The sequence below is a fragment of the Oncorhynchus keta genome, chromosome 12, assembly GCF_023373465.1.
Source record: "Oncorhynchus keta strain PuntledgeMale-10-30-2019 chromosome 12, Oket_V2, whole genome shotgun sequence".
Classification (NCBI taxonomy): domain Eukaryota; kingdom Metazoa; phylum Chordata; class Actinopteri; order Salmoniformes; family Salmonidae; genus Oncorhynchus; species Oncorhynchus keta.
The window spans coordinates 31,653,077-31,670,733 of NC_068432.1; the positions used below are offsets into that span (position 1 = coordinate 31,653,077).

Genomic DNA, 17,657 nt, shown 5'->3' on the forward strand with positions numbered 1-17,657 from the left:
AAGTTGCTGACCTAATGAATGAACTCAGATGATGAAGATGGAAATATTGATTTCTAATTGACTGAACATGATTTTGAAAAGGCACACACCTGTCTATACAAGGTCCACAGTTGAAGGAATTGTCTGTTGCGCTCCGAGACAGGATTGTGTCACGGCACAGATCTGGGGAAGGGTACCAAAATTTCTGCAGCATTGAAGGTCCCCAAGAACACAGTGGCACCATCATTCATAAATGGAATAAGTTCTGTCATCACTAAGACTTTTCCTAGAGCTGGCCACCCGGCCAAACTGATCAATACGGGGAGAAGAGTCTTGGTCAGGGAGGTGACCAAAAACCCAATGGTCACTCTGACAGAGCTCTAAAGTTCCTCTGTGGAGATGGCAGACCCTGATCGAACATTTCTGGAGAGACCTGAAAAGCTGTGCAGCAACGCTCCCCATCCAACCTGACAGCAGTAGATATATTGCAGTGGGCTATGTTAAGAATCCAGTTTATAAATACATGTTGTTTATATAAACATTGTAACAAAAATGCAATGTACAGTAGTAGATATATTAGAATGAGCTATGTGAACAATACAGTATATAAAAACACAGTTTGAAAAACAGTATAAAGGAAACAGGAAGTGTCCAGTCTCAATATACAGTACATGGGACAGCATCGTTGGCTGTGTGTTTGAGTGTATGTGTACAGTGCCTTCGGAAAGTATTCAGACCCCTTGACTTTTTCCACATTTTTGTTATGTTACAGCCTTATTCTAAAATGGATGAAATAGTTTTTTCCCCCCTTACCAATCGATACACATTACCCCATAATGACAAAGTAAAAACAGGTTTTTAGAATTGTTTTCTAATTTATATAAATAAAAATATCACATTTACATAAGTATTTAGACCCTTTAACTCAGTACTTTGTTGAAGCACGTTTGGCAGCAATCACAGTATCAAGTCTTCTTGGGTATGACGCTACAAGCTTGGCACACCTGTATTTTGGGAATTTATCTCATTATTCTCTGCAGATCCTCTCGAGCTCTGTCAGGTTGGATGGGGAGTGTCGCTGCACAGTTATTTTCAGGTCTCTCCAGAGATGTTAGATCGGGTTCAAGTCCGGGCTCTGGCGGGGCCACTCAAGGACATTCAGAGACTTGTCCCGAAGCCACTCCTGCGTTGTCTTGGCTGGGTGTTTAGGGTCGTTGTCCTGTTGGAAGGTGAATCTTGACCAGAGAGTCTTTAGCTGCCCTTTGGCAAACTCCAAGCAGAATGTCATGTGCCTTTTACTGAGGAGAGGCTTCCATCTGGCCACTCTACCATAAAGGCTTGATTTGTGGGCTGCTGCAGAGATGGTTATCCTTCTGGAAGGTTCTCCCATCTCCACAGAGGAACTCTCAAGCTCTGTCAGAGTGACCATCGGGTTCTTGGTCACCTCCCTGACCAAGGCTCTTCTCCCCCGATTGCTCAGTTTGGCCGGGTGGCCAGCTCTAGGAAGAGCCTTGTTGGTTCCTAACTTATTCCATATATGAATAATGGAGGCCACTGTGTTCTTGGGGAACTTCAATGCTGCCAACATTTTTTGATACCCTTCCCCAGATCTGTGCCTTGACACAATCCTGTCTCGGAGCTCTACGGACAATTCCTTCGACCTCATGGCTTGGTTTTTGCTCCGACATGCACTGTCAACTGTGGGACCTTTCCAAATAATGTTCAATCAATTACATTTACCACAGGTGGACTCCAATCAAGTTGTAGAAACATCAAGGATGATCAAAAGAAACAGGATTCACCTGAACTCAATTTTGAGTCTCATAGCAAAGGGTCTGAATATTTATGTAAATAAGGTGTGTTTTTTTATACATTTGCAAACGTTTACAAAAACAGTTTTTGCTTTGTCATAATGGGGTATTATGTGTATATGGCTGAAAAAATATATATCTTTAATCCATTTTAGAATAAGGCTGTAACGTAACAAAATGTGGAAAAAGTCAAGGGGCCTGAATACTTTCCGAAGGCACTGCATGTAAGTGTGTTTGTGAGTATGGGCGTATGCATGTGTGTGAGTGTATATGTGAGTACAAGAGTCTGCTTGTGTATGACGTGTGTCTCTGTGTTTGTGTGTGTGTGTTGTAATGGGTGGGTCTAACCCTGAATACTGATTTGTTAAAATTGCATTCCAGCCGGTGTCTATTGCACAAGTTGCCACCGGGTAAATCTATGACATTAAATTGCCTATTTACTCTGTTCCTTCTGACTGCGCAATCCACCATCTCATCAGCCCAGCCAGGCAACTTATAAACTTGATCTCCACTATAAAAAGCATCTATCTAGACCTTATCTCACATTTCTTTTAGACTAACATTTTGTTTTCAACAGCGGAGATTTGTATAAACTTTGCTGTCTGTCTCTCCGAAATTTGGAACATTATATATAATTGATCATTAGAACACCCTTTTGCTATTATGTTAGCACACCTGAAAACGGTGGTTCTGATTACAGAAGCAATAAAACTAGCCTTCTTTAGAATAGTTGAGTATCTGGAGCATCAGCATTTGTGGGTTCGATTACAGGCTCAAAATGTCCAGAAACAAAGAACTTTCTTCTGAAAGTTGTCAGTATATTATTGTTCTGAGAAAATAAGGCTATTCCATGCGAGAAATTGCCAAGAAACTGAAGATCTCGACTCCTCACAAGTCCTCAATTGGCAGCTTCATTAAATAGTACCCGCAAAACAGCAGTCTCAACGTCAACAGTGAAGAGGCGACTCCGGGATGCTGGCCTTCTTGGCAGAGTTGCAAAGAAAAAGACATATCTGAGACTGGCCAATAAAAAGAAAATATTAAGAACACAGACACTGGACAGAGGAACTCTGCCTAGAAGGCCAGCATCCTGGAGTCACCTATTCACTGTTGATGTTGAGACTGGTGTTTTGCGGGTGCTGTTTAATGAGGCTGCCAGTTGAGGACTCTGTGAAGCATTTATTTGGGCTCCAATTTCTGAGGCTGGTAAATCAAATAAATGTGTCCTCTGCAGCAGAGGTAACTCTGGGTCTTCCTTTACTGTGGCGGTCCTCATTAGAGCCAAGTTTGATGAAAGCTCTTGATAGTTTTTGCGACTGCACTTTTCCAGATTGACTGACCTTCATGTCCTAAAGTAATGGTAGACTGTCATTTCTCTTTGCTTATTTGAGCTGTTCTTAACATAATATGGACTTGGTCTTTTACCAAATAGGGCTATCTTCTGTGTCACAACAAAACTGATTGGCTCAAACACATTAAGAAGGAAAGCAATCCCATAAATTAACAAGGCACACCTGTCAATTGAAATGCATTCCAGGTGACTACCTCATGAAGCTGGTTGAGAGACTTTGTTGACGCATCATTGGCAGCGATCACAGCCTCACATGTTCTTGCGTATTACGCTACAAGCTTGGCACAGTGTATTTGGGGAGTTTCTCCCATTCTTCTCTGTAGATCCTCTCAAGCTCTGTCAGGTTGGATGGGAAGCGTTGTTGCACACTATTTTCAGGGTCTATACAGAGATTTTTGATCAGGTTCAAATCCAGGCACTGGCTGGGCCACTCAAGGACATTCAGAGACTTGTCCCGAAACCACTCCTGCATTGTCTTGGCTGTGTGCTTAAGGTCGTTGTCCTGTTGGAAGGTGAACCTTCACTGAGGTCCTGAGCACTCTGCAGCAGGTTTTCATCAAGGATCTCTCTTTGCTCCATTCATCTTTCCCTCAATCCTGACTAGTGTCTCAGTCCCTGCCACTGAAAAACATCCCCACAGCATGAAGCTGCCACTACCATGATTCACCATAAGGAGGGTGCCAGGCTTCCTCCAGACGTGACGCTTGGCATTCAGTCCAAAGAGTTCAATCTTGGTTTCATCAGACCAGAGAATCTTGTTTCTCATGGTCTGAGAGTCCTTTAGGTGGCTTTTGGCAAATTCCAAGCGGGCTGTCATGCGCTTTTTACTGAGGAGTGGCTTCTGTCTGACCACTACCATAAACGCCTGATTCGTGGAGTGCTGCAGAGATGGTTGTCCTTCTGGAATGTTCTCCCATCTCCACAGAGGAACGATTGCTCAGTTTGGTCGGGCGGCCAGCTCTATGAAGAGTCTTGGTGGTTCCAAACTTCTTCCATTTAAGAATGATGGAGGCCACTGTGTTCTTAGGGACCTTCAATGCTGCCGAAATGTTTTGGTACTCTTCCCCAGATCAATTTATTTATTTTTATATAAAAATGAGCAAACAATTCTAAAAACCAGTTTTTACTTTGACATTATGGGGTATTGTGTGTAGATTTATGTGGAAACATTGTATTGACTCCATTTTAGAATAAAGCTGTAACGTAACAACATGTGGAATAAGTAAAGGAGTGTGATGTTATTTGAAACAAGTTGGCTTTTCACTATAGCTTACAGTGTGACATATCTTCTTACAGTCTCACCTGTAAAGAGTATGCTCTCCCTTGGTACGTCCTTCTCTGTTGTCCTTTTGATATATTTAAACTTTCATTCCTCTCACGTTTTCCTTTCCTCTGATTTGGCAATTGTTAACAGTGTTGTGGAAATTCATGAAAACAGAGAGACTTTGTAATTTCTTCAAACAATTATCTATATTTAATATTGATTAATTATTGCAATAATGAAGCTGGTCTACTGCACACTCTCAGGTGTGTTGCTGAGAGTTTAACCTTTAATGAAAAAACAGAGATCTTCTATAGGAGACCTAAAAATGCTTAGTCAGGGCTGGTTCCACCCCTCCAATGCTGATCCCCAGATCAGCATCATAAGCCACCTTGGGTTAATCTCCTGTGGTCATCTGCACCCGGTGCCATTTCCCAGATGCAAGAATGATTAGACACAATAAGGGATTGTTCTACTCCTCCAGACTGTCTCTATCTCGGGTCACACACACCACATCTTATCTATGGAATGCCATCTGTAGGTTATTATCAACAAGTCAGCTCAAGCTCCAGATGCCCAACTCAGTCCCATAGACACAGATGAGAGAATACTCATCAAAGCTATGAGAGATGCATAAACAGTATTATAACGATCTTGTAATTTTTCTCTCACAACAGCTGCACCAAATATTACACTATTCTTCTACCATTACTCATCCGTGTCCCATTTCTTGACCTTATGTAGCACGTAAACTAAAGAAGATTGTACAGCTGAAGAGTCCGGAGGAGGATCTTCCCACCCAAGGCCCCACTGATACCATCCAGGGAGTCTCTCCCCAATCCGGCCTGAGCTTCCATTCCCAGCTGGTGTTCCTTAACATCTTGGAATCCATTGAGCCAGAGGTGGTACATGCGGGACATGACCAATGCCAGCCTGACTCAGCTGCAGCGCTGCTCACCAGCCTCAACGTACTCGGGGAGCGCCAACTTGTCAAAGTGGTCAAGTGGGCCAAAGGCTTGCCAGGTACAGTACTGGAATAGAAGAAATGTATTTCCATGTTGTTCTTGATTAATTGTTTAGAAGATTACATTTTATTTATAACAAGTTTGCAATGGCATTGCAGCACATTGGAGGTCGTGAAGGCATGTATCATATTTTGATAATTATATTGTAATCAATGATTGTTATCCATTTCCATGTGGTTATTCATTTTCTTCTCAGGTTTTCGGAATCTGCATGTGGATGACCAGATGACAGTCATCCAGCATTCATGGATGGGGGTGATGGTGTTCGGCTTGGGATGGAGGTCCTACAAGAATGCCAACGGCAGAATGCTCTATTTCGCCCCGGACCTGGTTTTCAATGAGTATGTGATACGATGTGAAAGTGAATTCAATTATCTCCGCTAAATTACCTTATTACCACCAGGTCCACCAACTCCGTGTTGTCCCCATTATGTTGGTGGAGATTTCCTCCAGTGAGTTGGCTGTAATAAGTATGGCAGATACCAATTTATTTTTTTGTCCATCTCTTTCTGTCCCTGTCTCTTTTTTCTCTCACTCTTTCTCCCTCTCTACCTCCTGCTCACTCTCGGTCTATCTTTCTCACCGATACATCTAGAATTACATGTGCACAAGGGCTTACAAACCTGGCTTTCAGTAACATTTATATTTAATTTCCTTGTTCGGTGTTCTTTTGTCACATGGAAAGTCCTGAGGAATATTAGATTTTTTTTTGCCTTCAATCATACAGTGTCTTCAGAAAGTATCCATACCTCTGGAATTATTCCAAATGTATGTCTTACAGCCTGGATTAATGTATATTTTCTCTCTCACCCATCTACACACAATACCCAATAATGACAAAGTGAAAACATGTTTTTAGAATTTTTTGCAAATGTATTTTAAATGAAATACAGAAATATCAAATTTACATAAGTTCTCACACCCGAGTCAATACATGTTAGAATAATCTTTGGCAGCGATTACAGCTGTGAGTCTTGCTGGTTGTTGATTATTGCTAGACAACCATTTTTCAAGTCTTGCATATTTAAGTCAAAACTGTAACTCGGCCACTCCGGAACATTCACTGTCTTCTTGGTAAGCAACTCATGTGTAGATTTGGCTTGGTGTTATAGGTTATTGTTCTGCTGAAAGGTGAATTCATTTCCCAGTGTCTGGTAGAAACAGGTTTTCCTCTAGAATTTTGCCTGTGCTTAGCACCATTTTGTTTTTATCCTGAAAAGCTTCCCAGTCATTAATGATTACAAGCATAGCCATAACATGATGCAGCCACCACTATGCTTGAAATCAACAACTACAATGTTGTTAATCCATCCTCAGGTTTCTCCTATCAAAGCCATTAAATTGTAACTGTTTTAAAGTCACCATTGACCTCATGGTGAAATCCCTGAGCTGTTTCCTTCCTCTCCGGCAAATGAGTTAGGAAGGATCCTGTGTCTTCGTAGTGCATTAATAACTTCACCATGCTCAAAGTGATATTCAATTTCTGCTTTATTTTCTTATTTTACCCATCTACCAATAGGTGTCCTTCTTTGCGAGGCATTGGAAAACCTTCTTGGTCTTTGTGTTTGAAATTCACTGCTCGACTGAGGAAACTTTACAGATAATTGTATGTGTGGGGTACAGAGACGAGGTAGTCATTCAAAAACATGCTAAACACTATTATTTCACAAAGAGTGAGTCCATGCAACTTATTATGTATCTTGTCAAGCACATTTTTACTCCTGAACTTATTTAGACTTACCATAACAAAAGGGGTTGAATACTTATTGACTCAAGACACTTCAGCTTTTCATTGGTAATTCATTAGTAAACATTTCTAAAAATATAATTCCACTTTGACACTATGGGGTATATGTTCCAACATTTACTTGAAAGCCTTCCCAGAAGAGTGGAGGCTGTTATAGCAGCAAAGGTGGGACCAACCCCATATGAATGCCCATGAGTTTGGAATGAGATGTTCGATGTGGAAGTGTCCTCATACTTTTGGTCATGTAGTGTATATTACCTATAATGAATGCATTATTAATTGGTAATATAAATGTTGGAACTAGAGTACCCTTATTAGCATTGATCCATGTAGCTAAGTAATATAGAGAATATAACCTTCTAACATGTACTATAAGCAGTGTTGGGGAAGATTATATAGTTTATCAAGCTACCACACTGGAAGAAGTTAAGCTACACTAAAGCTACCCTTGAGTAAAATATAGTTTACTTAAAGTTACTTTGAAGAAAATTGTTCAATACATCCACACTACTTTGTAATATTTATCATATCTAGATCTGAAATGTCATAGACTACAAATTGCAAGAACAGATCACTTTTGAGTCAGATGTTAACAGAATGTGTCATTTAGCCTATGAAACACAAAAACTATGATTCAAGCGAGAATTAGGTAGGTCTGATGCCGAGACAGGAAATTCTTTCCTACTTCTTTATGCAAAAAATGTGTGTGAGCTTCCAATAGCGACATCTCCACATGACATTCTTTTAAAAAATTAACTCTGGGAAAAAAAAAAAAAAAAGATTCAGTAATAATAACTGCAATCCTGTATTCAGATGGTATACCCTGCGGGCACAACTGGTAGAGATGACATCATTACAACCAGATTTGCCCGCTTAGCGGTAGGTCAAAGGTCACATATAACTATCGTCAAAAAGAGGGAGGATGCCAATTTTGTAATCATTGCAAAAGTTTCACATACTGGTCTCGCCATCTTATCCTCTCATCTATTTGCCCCTCTATACATAATCTCCCATAGCAACAGATGATCCCTTTCTTAATATATTCCCCATAGGCTACCCCCCGTCTTTTTATTGGCTCATTCTCAATATACTGTATCTCACCCTGTTCCTCCTCTCTTTTCTCATGTCCCCAGCCATCGGATGCACATCTCCAGCATGTTCGATCACTGCATACGGATGAGACAACTCTCCCAGGAGTTTGTCCTGCTGCAAGTCACTCAGGAAGAGTTCCTCTGCATGAAGGCCCTGCTCCTCTTCAGCATCAGTGAGTGTTGTTGCCCAGACAAAGGCTGAGAGGTCCATTAACAGACTATAGAAAGCATCACATTGTGTATTGATTCTTTCATGAAATTGACTTGCAAGCAATTTCCTTTAGGCCATTTTCATAATGCTGTGGAAATGGAATACAATTTCAGATACACTACATGACCAAAAGTATGTGCACACCTGCTTGTTGAACATCTCATTCCAAAATCATGGGCATTAATATGGAGTTGGTACCTATAACAGTCTCCACTCTTCTGGAAAGCCTTTCCATTAGATGTTGGAACATTGCTGCAGGGCGTTGCTTCCATTCAGCCACAAGAGTATTAGTGAGGTCTGGTACTGATGTTGGGTGATTAGGCCTGACTCGCAGTCGGCATTCCAATTCATCCAATTCATTCAATGGGGATAAGGTCAGGGCTCTGTGCAGGCCAGTCAAGTTCTTCCACACCGATTGACAAACCATTTCTGCATGGACCTCACTTTGTGCATGGGGGCATTGTAATGCTGAAACAGGAAAGGGCATTCCCCAAACTGTTGCCACAAGTTGGAAGCACAGAATCGTCTAGCATATTCTTGTATGCTGTAGCATTAAGGTTTCCCTTCACTGGAACTAAGGGGCCTAGCCCGAAACATGAAAAACAGCCCCAGACCATTATTCCCCCTCCACCAAACTTTATAGTTGGCACTATGCATTGGGGCAGGTAGTGTTCTCCTAGCATCCGCCAAACCCAGATTAGTCTGTCGGATTGCCAGATGGTAAAGCGGGATTGGTTCATCATTCCAGAGAACTCGTTTCCACTGCTCCAATGTCCAATGCCGGCAAGCTTTACACCACTCCAGCAGATGCTCGTCATTGCGCTATGGTGGTTTTAGGCTTGTGTGCAGCTGCTTGGCCATGGAATACCATTTCATGAAGCTCCCGACGAACAGTTCCTGTGCTGATGCTGCTTCCAGAAGCAGTTTGGAACTCTGTAGTGAGTGTTGCAACCGAGGACAGGCAATTTTTACTCGCTATGCGCTACAGCACTCGGCGGTCCCGTTCTGTGAGCTTGCATGGCCTACCACTTCACGGCTGAGCCGTTGTTGCTCCTAGAAGTTTCCACTTCACAATAACAGCACTTTATTTTTTATTTTTTTACCTTTATTTTACTAGGCAAGTCAGTTAAGAACAAATTCTTATTTTCAATGACGGCCTAGGAACAGTGGGTTAACTGCCTGTTCAGGGGCAGAACGACAGATTTTGAACTTGCAACCTTCCGGTTACTAGTCCAACGCTCTAACCACTAGGCTACCCTGCCACCCCACTTACAGTTAACCAGGGCAGCTCTAGCAGGGCAGAAATTTGACTTACTGACTTGTTGAAAAGGTGGCATCCTATGACGGTGCCGCATTGAAAATCACTGAGCTCTTCAGTAAGGCCATTCTACTGCCAATGTTTGTCAATGGAAATTGCATGGCTGTGTGCACGATTTTATACACCTGTCGGCAACAGGTTTGGCTGAAAAAGCCACATCCACTAATTTGAAGGGATTTCCACATACTTTAGTATATACAGTATAGTGTAGCTTCCATTGAAACCAATCAGTGCATTTTTTATAGTTTAACAGAGATTCAATATTGTGGACAAACCAACTACATGCTGTCTCATTTGCAGTTCCAGTGGACGGTCTTAAGAGTCAGAAGTACTTTGATGAATTGCGGCTGACCTACATCAATGAACTTGGTCGTGTCATTAACTATGGAAGGAAGTCCAACTGCTCTCAGAGGTTGTATCAACTCACCCGTCTCATGGATTCCCTCCAACCGGTGAGAGACAATGTGCATCCTCAATAACTGTATTTGATTTATTCTGTTGTCATAGAATGTATGATAAAGATCTGCTAAGTTATGAATTTCTTACTTTGTTTTCCAAAGCAAAATCGTAGAATGTGACTGAATTGTAACTTTGTCTTGTCTCTGTCCATCTTTCCAACCCCTAGGTTGTGAGGAAACTCCAGCAGTTTACATTTGATCTGTTTGTCCAGGCCCAGTCTCTGCCCACCAAGGTCAACTTTCCAGAGATGATTGCAGAGATAATCTCAGTACATTTGCCAAAGATCCTGGCAGGCTTGGCCAAACCAATCCTGTTCCACAAGTAGCAGGATTTGCCATCATACTGAGAAAAATCCAATCCAAGCTGCCTATATACTTCAGCCAAGGCTCTATAGTGTTTCCCTTGTAATGTTCTCTCTCTCCTTTTTTATATCTAATAGCTCAATGTTCCATTTCTGAAATCATTGTATCATTACAGTAGTTTAGCCGCTTATCAGACATAATTGAGATAATTTTCTCAGAAGGGCAGCAAGGTTTTAGCATTTATTTCAAGTTGCAAGGTGTCACCTTGTTGACAGCCCAATCTGTCCTGTATTTCAAGAAAAAAAATACACAAGACTACCGGTAGTAGTGTTATGTCAAATGTAAGAAACAGAAGAATGTCATCCATTGACTGGATGAAGACAAAACTAAAAATGCAGAAACAGTTAAACATAGCTATGCATATCTCTACTTTAGGAAGTTTCATGAGATTGTGCTATGCAAAAAAAAACTATTACCAAAAGGAATGTGAAACAGTCGTTTGCAGTATACTCTTACATACAGTCTCTGTATTTACTAGCTAACTACTCAACGGTTGTATCTGACTGACTATGTTGTACTAGAATGCTATTTTCAATATACATTTACAATGCATAAGTCACTATATGTATTGTACAGTATTTAAATGTTTATTGCTAGTTATTTAGGTAGTGAACAAACGGTGACTAACTAATTCCAGACACAAAGCGAGACAATTAGAATTAATAACTTTCCAGAATATTTTCAGTGGCAGTGGATCTCTATTGAGTTATTTAAAAGTAAATCATAGTATGAAACCTTCTACAACTTGCTGCACATTTAGTCTGCATGTAGTTTCAGATGACTCTTTTGCGTCACACATGACAGTACTGTGCCCAAGTTAGTTGGTCAAACTGAACATACTTATAATCTATTAATGCTGAAAATCCTCTAAAGGTTTAATGCAGCCTGAATATTTGCATTCTTTAGTTCATCAGAACATACAGAGGTGCATGATTTTACGCCATGTGTTTGTAGATGTTAGAATGATTTAATCTTTATTGAAAAAAACAGGGGCGGAACTTTGGTTTTAGAAGTGGTGCCAATAATTGCCTCTATTACACCAAATGTATGTCCCTGAACGAATGATTTTAAAAATCGCACAAGGAAAATTTAGTAGCTAATGGCAGCCTGCAGTATCCCAGTCAGCCTTCAACTTTAGTTACTCAATGAGAGGGGGCAGCATAGAGCTAGCCTGTAACATCACTTCCTGGAGTAGCTCAAACTGCTGTCATGACATTGCCCTCTTTGGGTATAGCAAGCCCCATCCCCCTCTCCCTGCCTCCCCCTTGACTCCTTCAACTAGGCTGCTGTGGTCAGAGAGAGGTCGTAAATTTCAGAGAAGACCCTGCCACATAGTATAAGAGACAGAGTACATCTTCATAGAGCACAAAGGAATTTCTTCCACCTCACAGAACTTGAGGTACGAACAAATGTCATGTTCCGGAGAAAGTATAAAAGATCGGTGAAGAATCCAGCTACGAACTGGTCCGTTTGTTACAACTTGGGGAAGCTCATGGGAGATGGTGTGGCCACATTACCATAACACTGTTTATATAATAGCCTCAGATATGAGGTTTACATCTAATTGTTGTATAAGATAAATGAGTATGATACTGTTTGTAAAATAGTTTAATATGATTTTGGACTGTTTAATGAAGGAAAATACAATTCCCTTTTGATTTGAACTAAATCAGAGGACCACCGCTGAGCCCAGTTAGGGTCGGGCATCCTGGGACAGGCCCTTCTCTGCTACTCCGAATAAAACCCAACATTGGGAAATTATCACCAGACCATGTTTTTCTCCATTAGGAGAGGATGAAGGTTGTAGACCATTGCGGAATCTTTTAACCATACCACGTGGTTAAACTCTTAGACTATCGATACATACAGAATAAGAACAAGTCTTTGATATTAATTACTAGTCTGCAGCTAGGAATTCGGTGTCATTGAACGTGAAGAACGACCACCGCCGAAACATCCAATCTATAACAACTGAATGAATGTCGCTCTGAACTATCCCCTCTAACCAAGACAGAGAGAGAGAGAGAGGTACAAAACTCTCCAACAAAGATCCCGACGACACACTGAGCGTAAATATATATATTGATTGCAATTGTCCCTGAATGAGTGAGCGTTCATGTGCAACGGATTAGCATTTCAATTGATAATTATAACAACTTTGTAGTGTCTCATCTCAGTTGACCCCCACTTCCCCTTTTGTCAAACAAGCCGCGATGCCGGTTTAACCCACTAGGGCACATTCCCCTATCATTTCTAGTAACCACATTTACCTTGTTTGTTTGTTTATGCATTTCTGTGAATTACTTAGTAATAAATAAATGATTTAAGACAATTGATGTATGGATGACTCATAGTGAAGACTGGGTTCTTGCAAATAACCAGCAATATACAACGTTTGGAATGAGACTAACGTGAGGTAAAGTAAATAATTTATTAATCAGAAGACTATGGATCAGATATGAAAATATCTGAAAGGTTATATTATGAAATTATAACCTTATAATCTGAATATTTTTCCTTGGTGCTGACTTCCTAGTTAATTACAGTTACATGATTAATCAGTTGATCGCGTAATACTAATGACAGAGAATCTTTGATAAAAACTATAAGTCTTCAATTTAATGATAGTAAAGACACGACACTGCACATGTTATGTACGCATGATACGCCATCTTAACAGACTTCCTTGGCTTCAAATGCTCTATTGAGTCTTCACATAGGAATGAATGGTGTCCATTCATTTGGTCATTAGTTCAAACTAAGTGAGTGACCTTTTTGTTCAGATTCCTCAACAAAATAAAACTTTGGATTCAAGGACAGCACAAAACAATAGTTTAATTCAACAAATTCCCTGTCTTTGTTTTTATATGCCAACTGTGGCTTAAATTACTTCATAAAATCAAACAGTTTCATATTTTAGATAAGGTGAAATGCATTATCATATTAAGAATGTAATTATATGCCTTTAAAATGGCGAAATCTTCATGTAGATATCTTGAAAACAAAAAAACTCCAGAAAGATCCCATTTTCATGGTCTTCAACATCGGATTGAACACATGGTGGTATCCTAGTGGTTATAGCGTTGGGCCAGTAACCGAGCTGACAAGGTGAATAATCTGTTCATGTGCAAGGCACTTAACCCTAATTTCTCCTGTAAGACGCTCTGGATAAGAACTGGTGCACCTAGCACCGACAATCATACCACGCTCAAATTCGCTTAGGCCACTAGTTTTGCCCATCCTAACATTAAATCAAACAGTAACTGAATGCCTCAATGCCTGTCTGCCTGCCTTCTTTATACAGCAAGCCACAGCCACGTGACTCACTGTCGGTAGGAAGAAACATTTTCATGAAAGGGGTGAATAAAAACTGGCCACTGAGTCTATATCTCTTCAATAGCTTGTGCATAAAGCTGTATTCACATTGTGACTTAAACCCTTTCTCTATAACGCATATTCCTGTCAATTCAGATGTGAGAAACTTTTGTCGTTGACGACCATAATGCTTATAAATGGAATGCAATTATCTAAGTAGCTCAATTCAATCAAACCCCATTGCAATTTCCAGGCAGTAGCATGTATATAAATATACTATTTCCCTTACAAACAATCGATCAAATGTATTTTATAAAGTCATTCTTACATTAGCAGTTGTCCAATGTGCTAAACACAATTGCAAAATGGTTTTGGTAAAAAACGCATATTAAGAGACGTGTACATTACATAAGTTGTGTACACAAGGACAACTGCATAAATATTGCTACAGCAGATTTGATTGAATTCAGTCTTAGGTTACAATTGCTCATCTGAAGATATCTGACATTTTCTCTTCTGGAGAGCAATGTAAGCAATGACACTGTTCATTTGAATGTTTAATACATCAGATGACAATTTGTTAAAACCTGTACATTGATTGGTATTGTTGTATTCATTTGTTACTCATTACAGGGTTTTTCTTTAAAAACATCTCAAATCAGGCAACCCAAATTGGAAAATATCTCTGAGTACTAATTTACTAATTCAAAATGTACTATAGGGCCCTATAATTATATATATTTTGTCAAATTCAGTTTAGTATTTTCCCCATTTACGTTTTCTGATTTCAGATAAGTTTTCAATTTGAGTTTTGCACTGTAAAAATTACAATACCCACAATACAGTTTTCATTAGCATCGCTAACTGGTTACACAAAGTGCGGCCACCACACAGACAGGGGCATTCCCATACCATTGCCTCTTCAGAAAGTTTCAGGAAAAAAAACCAACTGATGCATTATTTTCATATCTTGAGCAGAACTTGTGCAAATAAACATTTGATTCATATTCTACTAAATTCAACACACTTTTGAATATTGTTGAAATCAATTTATGTCTGGATTCCGTGATGTCTGCAGATTTTATAGGGCCCTAAATATGAAGGCCTTAAAAAAGCATAGATGTTATAGCATATATTATTTTACAGTTCATGTAACTTTTAAATAATCTGTCAAGTAAAATTAGCAGCAGTTCTGTCTACCATACTGACTCCACATTACTGAATTTGAATTGTGAGGTAAATAGATTTACGAAAATGATCAAAGATAAAGCTCTCTTCATACACAAAGTAATCATGCAATTACTATTTTGTTTATCATTATACATGTTTTCAACATTCTTTTTAGATTGACTTGGAGAACAGGATTGCTCTGTCAAGCAATACAAGATTTTCCATCATTAACTTTACTTTAAAATGTACCATGGTAGACCAACATTGACATTTCCATATAAGCCTACAAGTAAATGACATCACATGTATATTAAAAAGTCAAAATGGACATAGCTGTATGTATTTATACATTTGTATATTAATCTGTTTTTGTGTAAATGGTACAATTATTTGTGTACATGTTACTGACATTTTATGTCTGTTACAAAATGTAATGGCTGAACATTTTTCTTACAAAATAAATTGTTAATGCTTTTCGACTACCTTCTGTAGTAGTATTGATTTAAATATTCTGTGAGTAAAATGCCCAAGTTGCATGACTTCTTAAAGATGAGGCAATTCTGACCATCAAAATGGTGTTACCGAATCTTTGAAAGTTTGTTGTATTTTTACAATGTCTCTTATGTGAAGTTACTACTATTGAATGAGTCTATTTAAAAATGACCCCCATCCGTAACCTGTAAATTGATTGTCCATTTTTAGCTATTGATATGATTTGTCAGTTAGTTCTTAGTGTACCTTGTTTATTTTCCTTTGCATATTATTAAAAACAATCAAGTGTAAATGTGTGTTTCACTTACTTTAAAATGTACATACTGTATTTGTTTCAGAAACTAACTTTTCAACAGTGATCAAGACGACACTGAGCGTAAATATATATATTGATTGCAATTGTTTCCGAATGAGTGAGTGTTCATGTGAAAAGGATTAGCATTTCAATTATTATAATTATTAACTCTATAGTGACTTCTTCGTCTACCCCCACTTCCCTTTTGTCTAACAAGCCGCCATGCCAGTTTAGCCCACTAGGGTACATTCTCCTATCATTTCTTGTAACCATATTTACTTTGTTTTGTTTATGCATTTCTGTGAATTACTTAGTAATAAATAAATGATTTAAGACAATTGATATATGGATGACTCATAGTGAAGACTGGGTTCGTGCAGATAACCAACAATTTAAGACATTTGGAATGAGACTAACGTGAGGTCAAATAAATAATTCATTAATCAGATGACTATTGATGTGATATGAAAATATCTGAAAGGTTATATTGGGAAATTGTAACTTTGTAATCTGAATAATTTTCCTTGGTGCCCCGACTTCCTAGTTAATTACAGTCACATGATTAATCAGTTGATTGCGTAATACTAATGACAGAGAATCTTTGATAAAAACTGTCTTCAATTTAATGATAGTAAAGACACGACACATGTTATGTACGCATGATACGCCATCTTAACAGACTTCCTTGGCTTCAAATGCTCTATTGAGTCTTCACATAGGAATGAATGGTGTCCATTCATTTGGTCATTAGTTCAAACTAAGTGAGTGACATTTTTGTTCAGATTCCTCAACAAAATAAAACTTTGGATTCAAGGACAGCACAAAACAATAGTTTAATTCAACAAATTAGTCCAGCCAGTTAATTAAACCTGGTAGTAATCATAGTAAAATTACTGACGGGGAAACCAAACTCACGTGCACAGGGGCCCCGACTTCCAGGGGCCCCCCATTGATGACTTATGTCATGTTCATATGCTATGGCAAAATGTGTAGAACTGCAAGGAAGTAGAATTAAAACTGCAACATTCTGCAACTGCAGAACTGCAGTTGTTTCAAGACCTAAAATGCAATGTTTTACATTTTATATTTAAACAATAAGGCACGAGGGGGTGTGGTATATGGCCAATATACCAAGGCATTAGGGCTGTTCCTTAGTACGACGCAAGGTGGAGTGCCGCGATATAGCCCTTAGTCGTGATATATTGGCCATATACCACAAACCCCAGAGGTGCCTTATTGATATTACAAACCAGTTACCAACATGATTAGAGCAGTAAAAATACATGTTTTGTCATACCCGTGGTATACAGTCGAATATACCACGGCTTTCAGCCAATCAGCATCCAGGGCTCGAACGACCCAGTTTATAATTCTAAATAAAACATGTCTATTTGTTCAGCCCAGGGCCCACCAGGCCAAAGGTTTGAGCACCCCTGTCCTAAGTACTTTATACAATGCAAAAAACAATTGCAGTATAAACCACTTGCATTATGTTTTGTCATTGATATACAGTTACACATCAAATATTTTGGTTGATATTGAACTGTCATTTTAAGTATTTTTCACTGTTGCAAATCCGGGGACACATACAGTATGCCACCACAGTTCAATAATTACATATACATTTCAAATAAATTCAATACAACTTATCCCCTTAGGGCAATTCATAAATGCGTCTGCTTATTGACAAAAATATAATAGAATCCAATCTCTTGTAAATTCCTTCTTGATAAGACCATAGAGCATTTAGAACAGGTTATTAGTACGCTT

The 17,657-nt window shown here is 39.2% G+C and overlaps 1 protein-coding gene across 2 annotated transcripts in view; it reads left to right on the forward strand.

Annotated features, from left to right (window-relative positions):
- LOC118391326 (androgen receptor-like) overlaps window positions 1–16,227 on the forward strand; it is a 55,026-nt gene extending 38,799 nt beyond the window's left edge. For both annotated transcript variants that reach the window (XM_035782606.2, XM_035782607.2), the window contains exons 4-8: window positions 5,147–5,425; window positions 5,624–5,768; window positions 8,308–8,438; window positions 10,095–10,246; window positions 10,420–16,227. In XM_035782606.2, the coding sequence (XP_035638499.1) occupies window positions 5,147–5,425; window positions 5,624–5,768; window positions 8,308–8,438; window positions 10,095–10,246; window positions 10,420–10,578 (866 nt within the window). In that variant the 3' untranslated portion in view covers window positions 10,579–16,227. The remainder of the gene's footprint in view (window positions 1–5,146; window positions 5,426–5,623; window positions 5,769–8,307; window positions 8,439–10,094; window positions 10,247–10,419) is intronic.
- The last annotated feature ends 1,430 nt before the right edge of the window (window positions 16,228–17,657 follow it).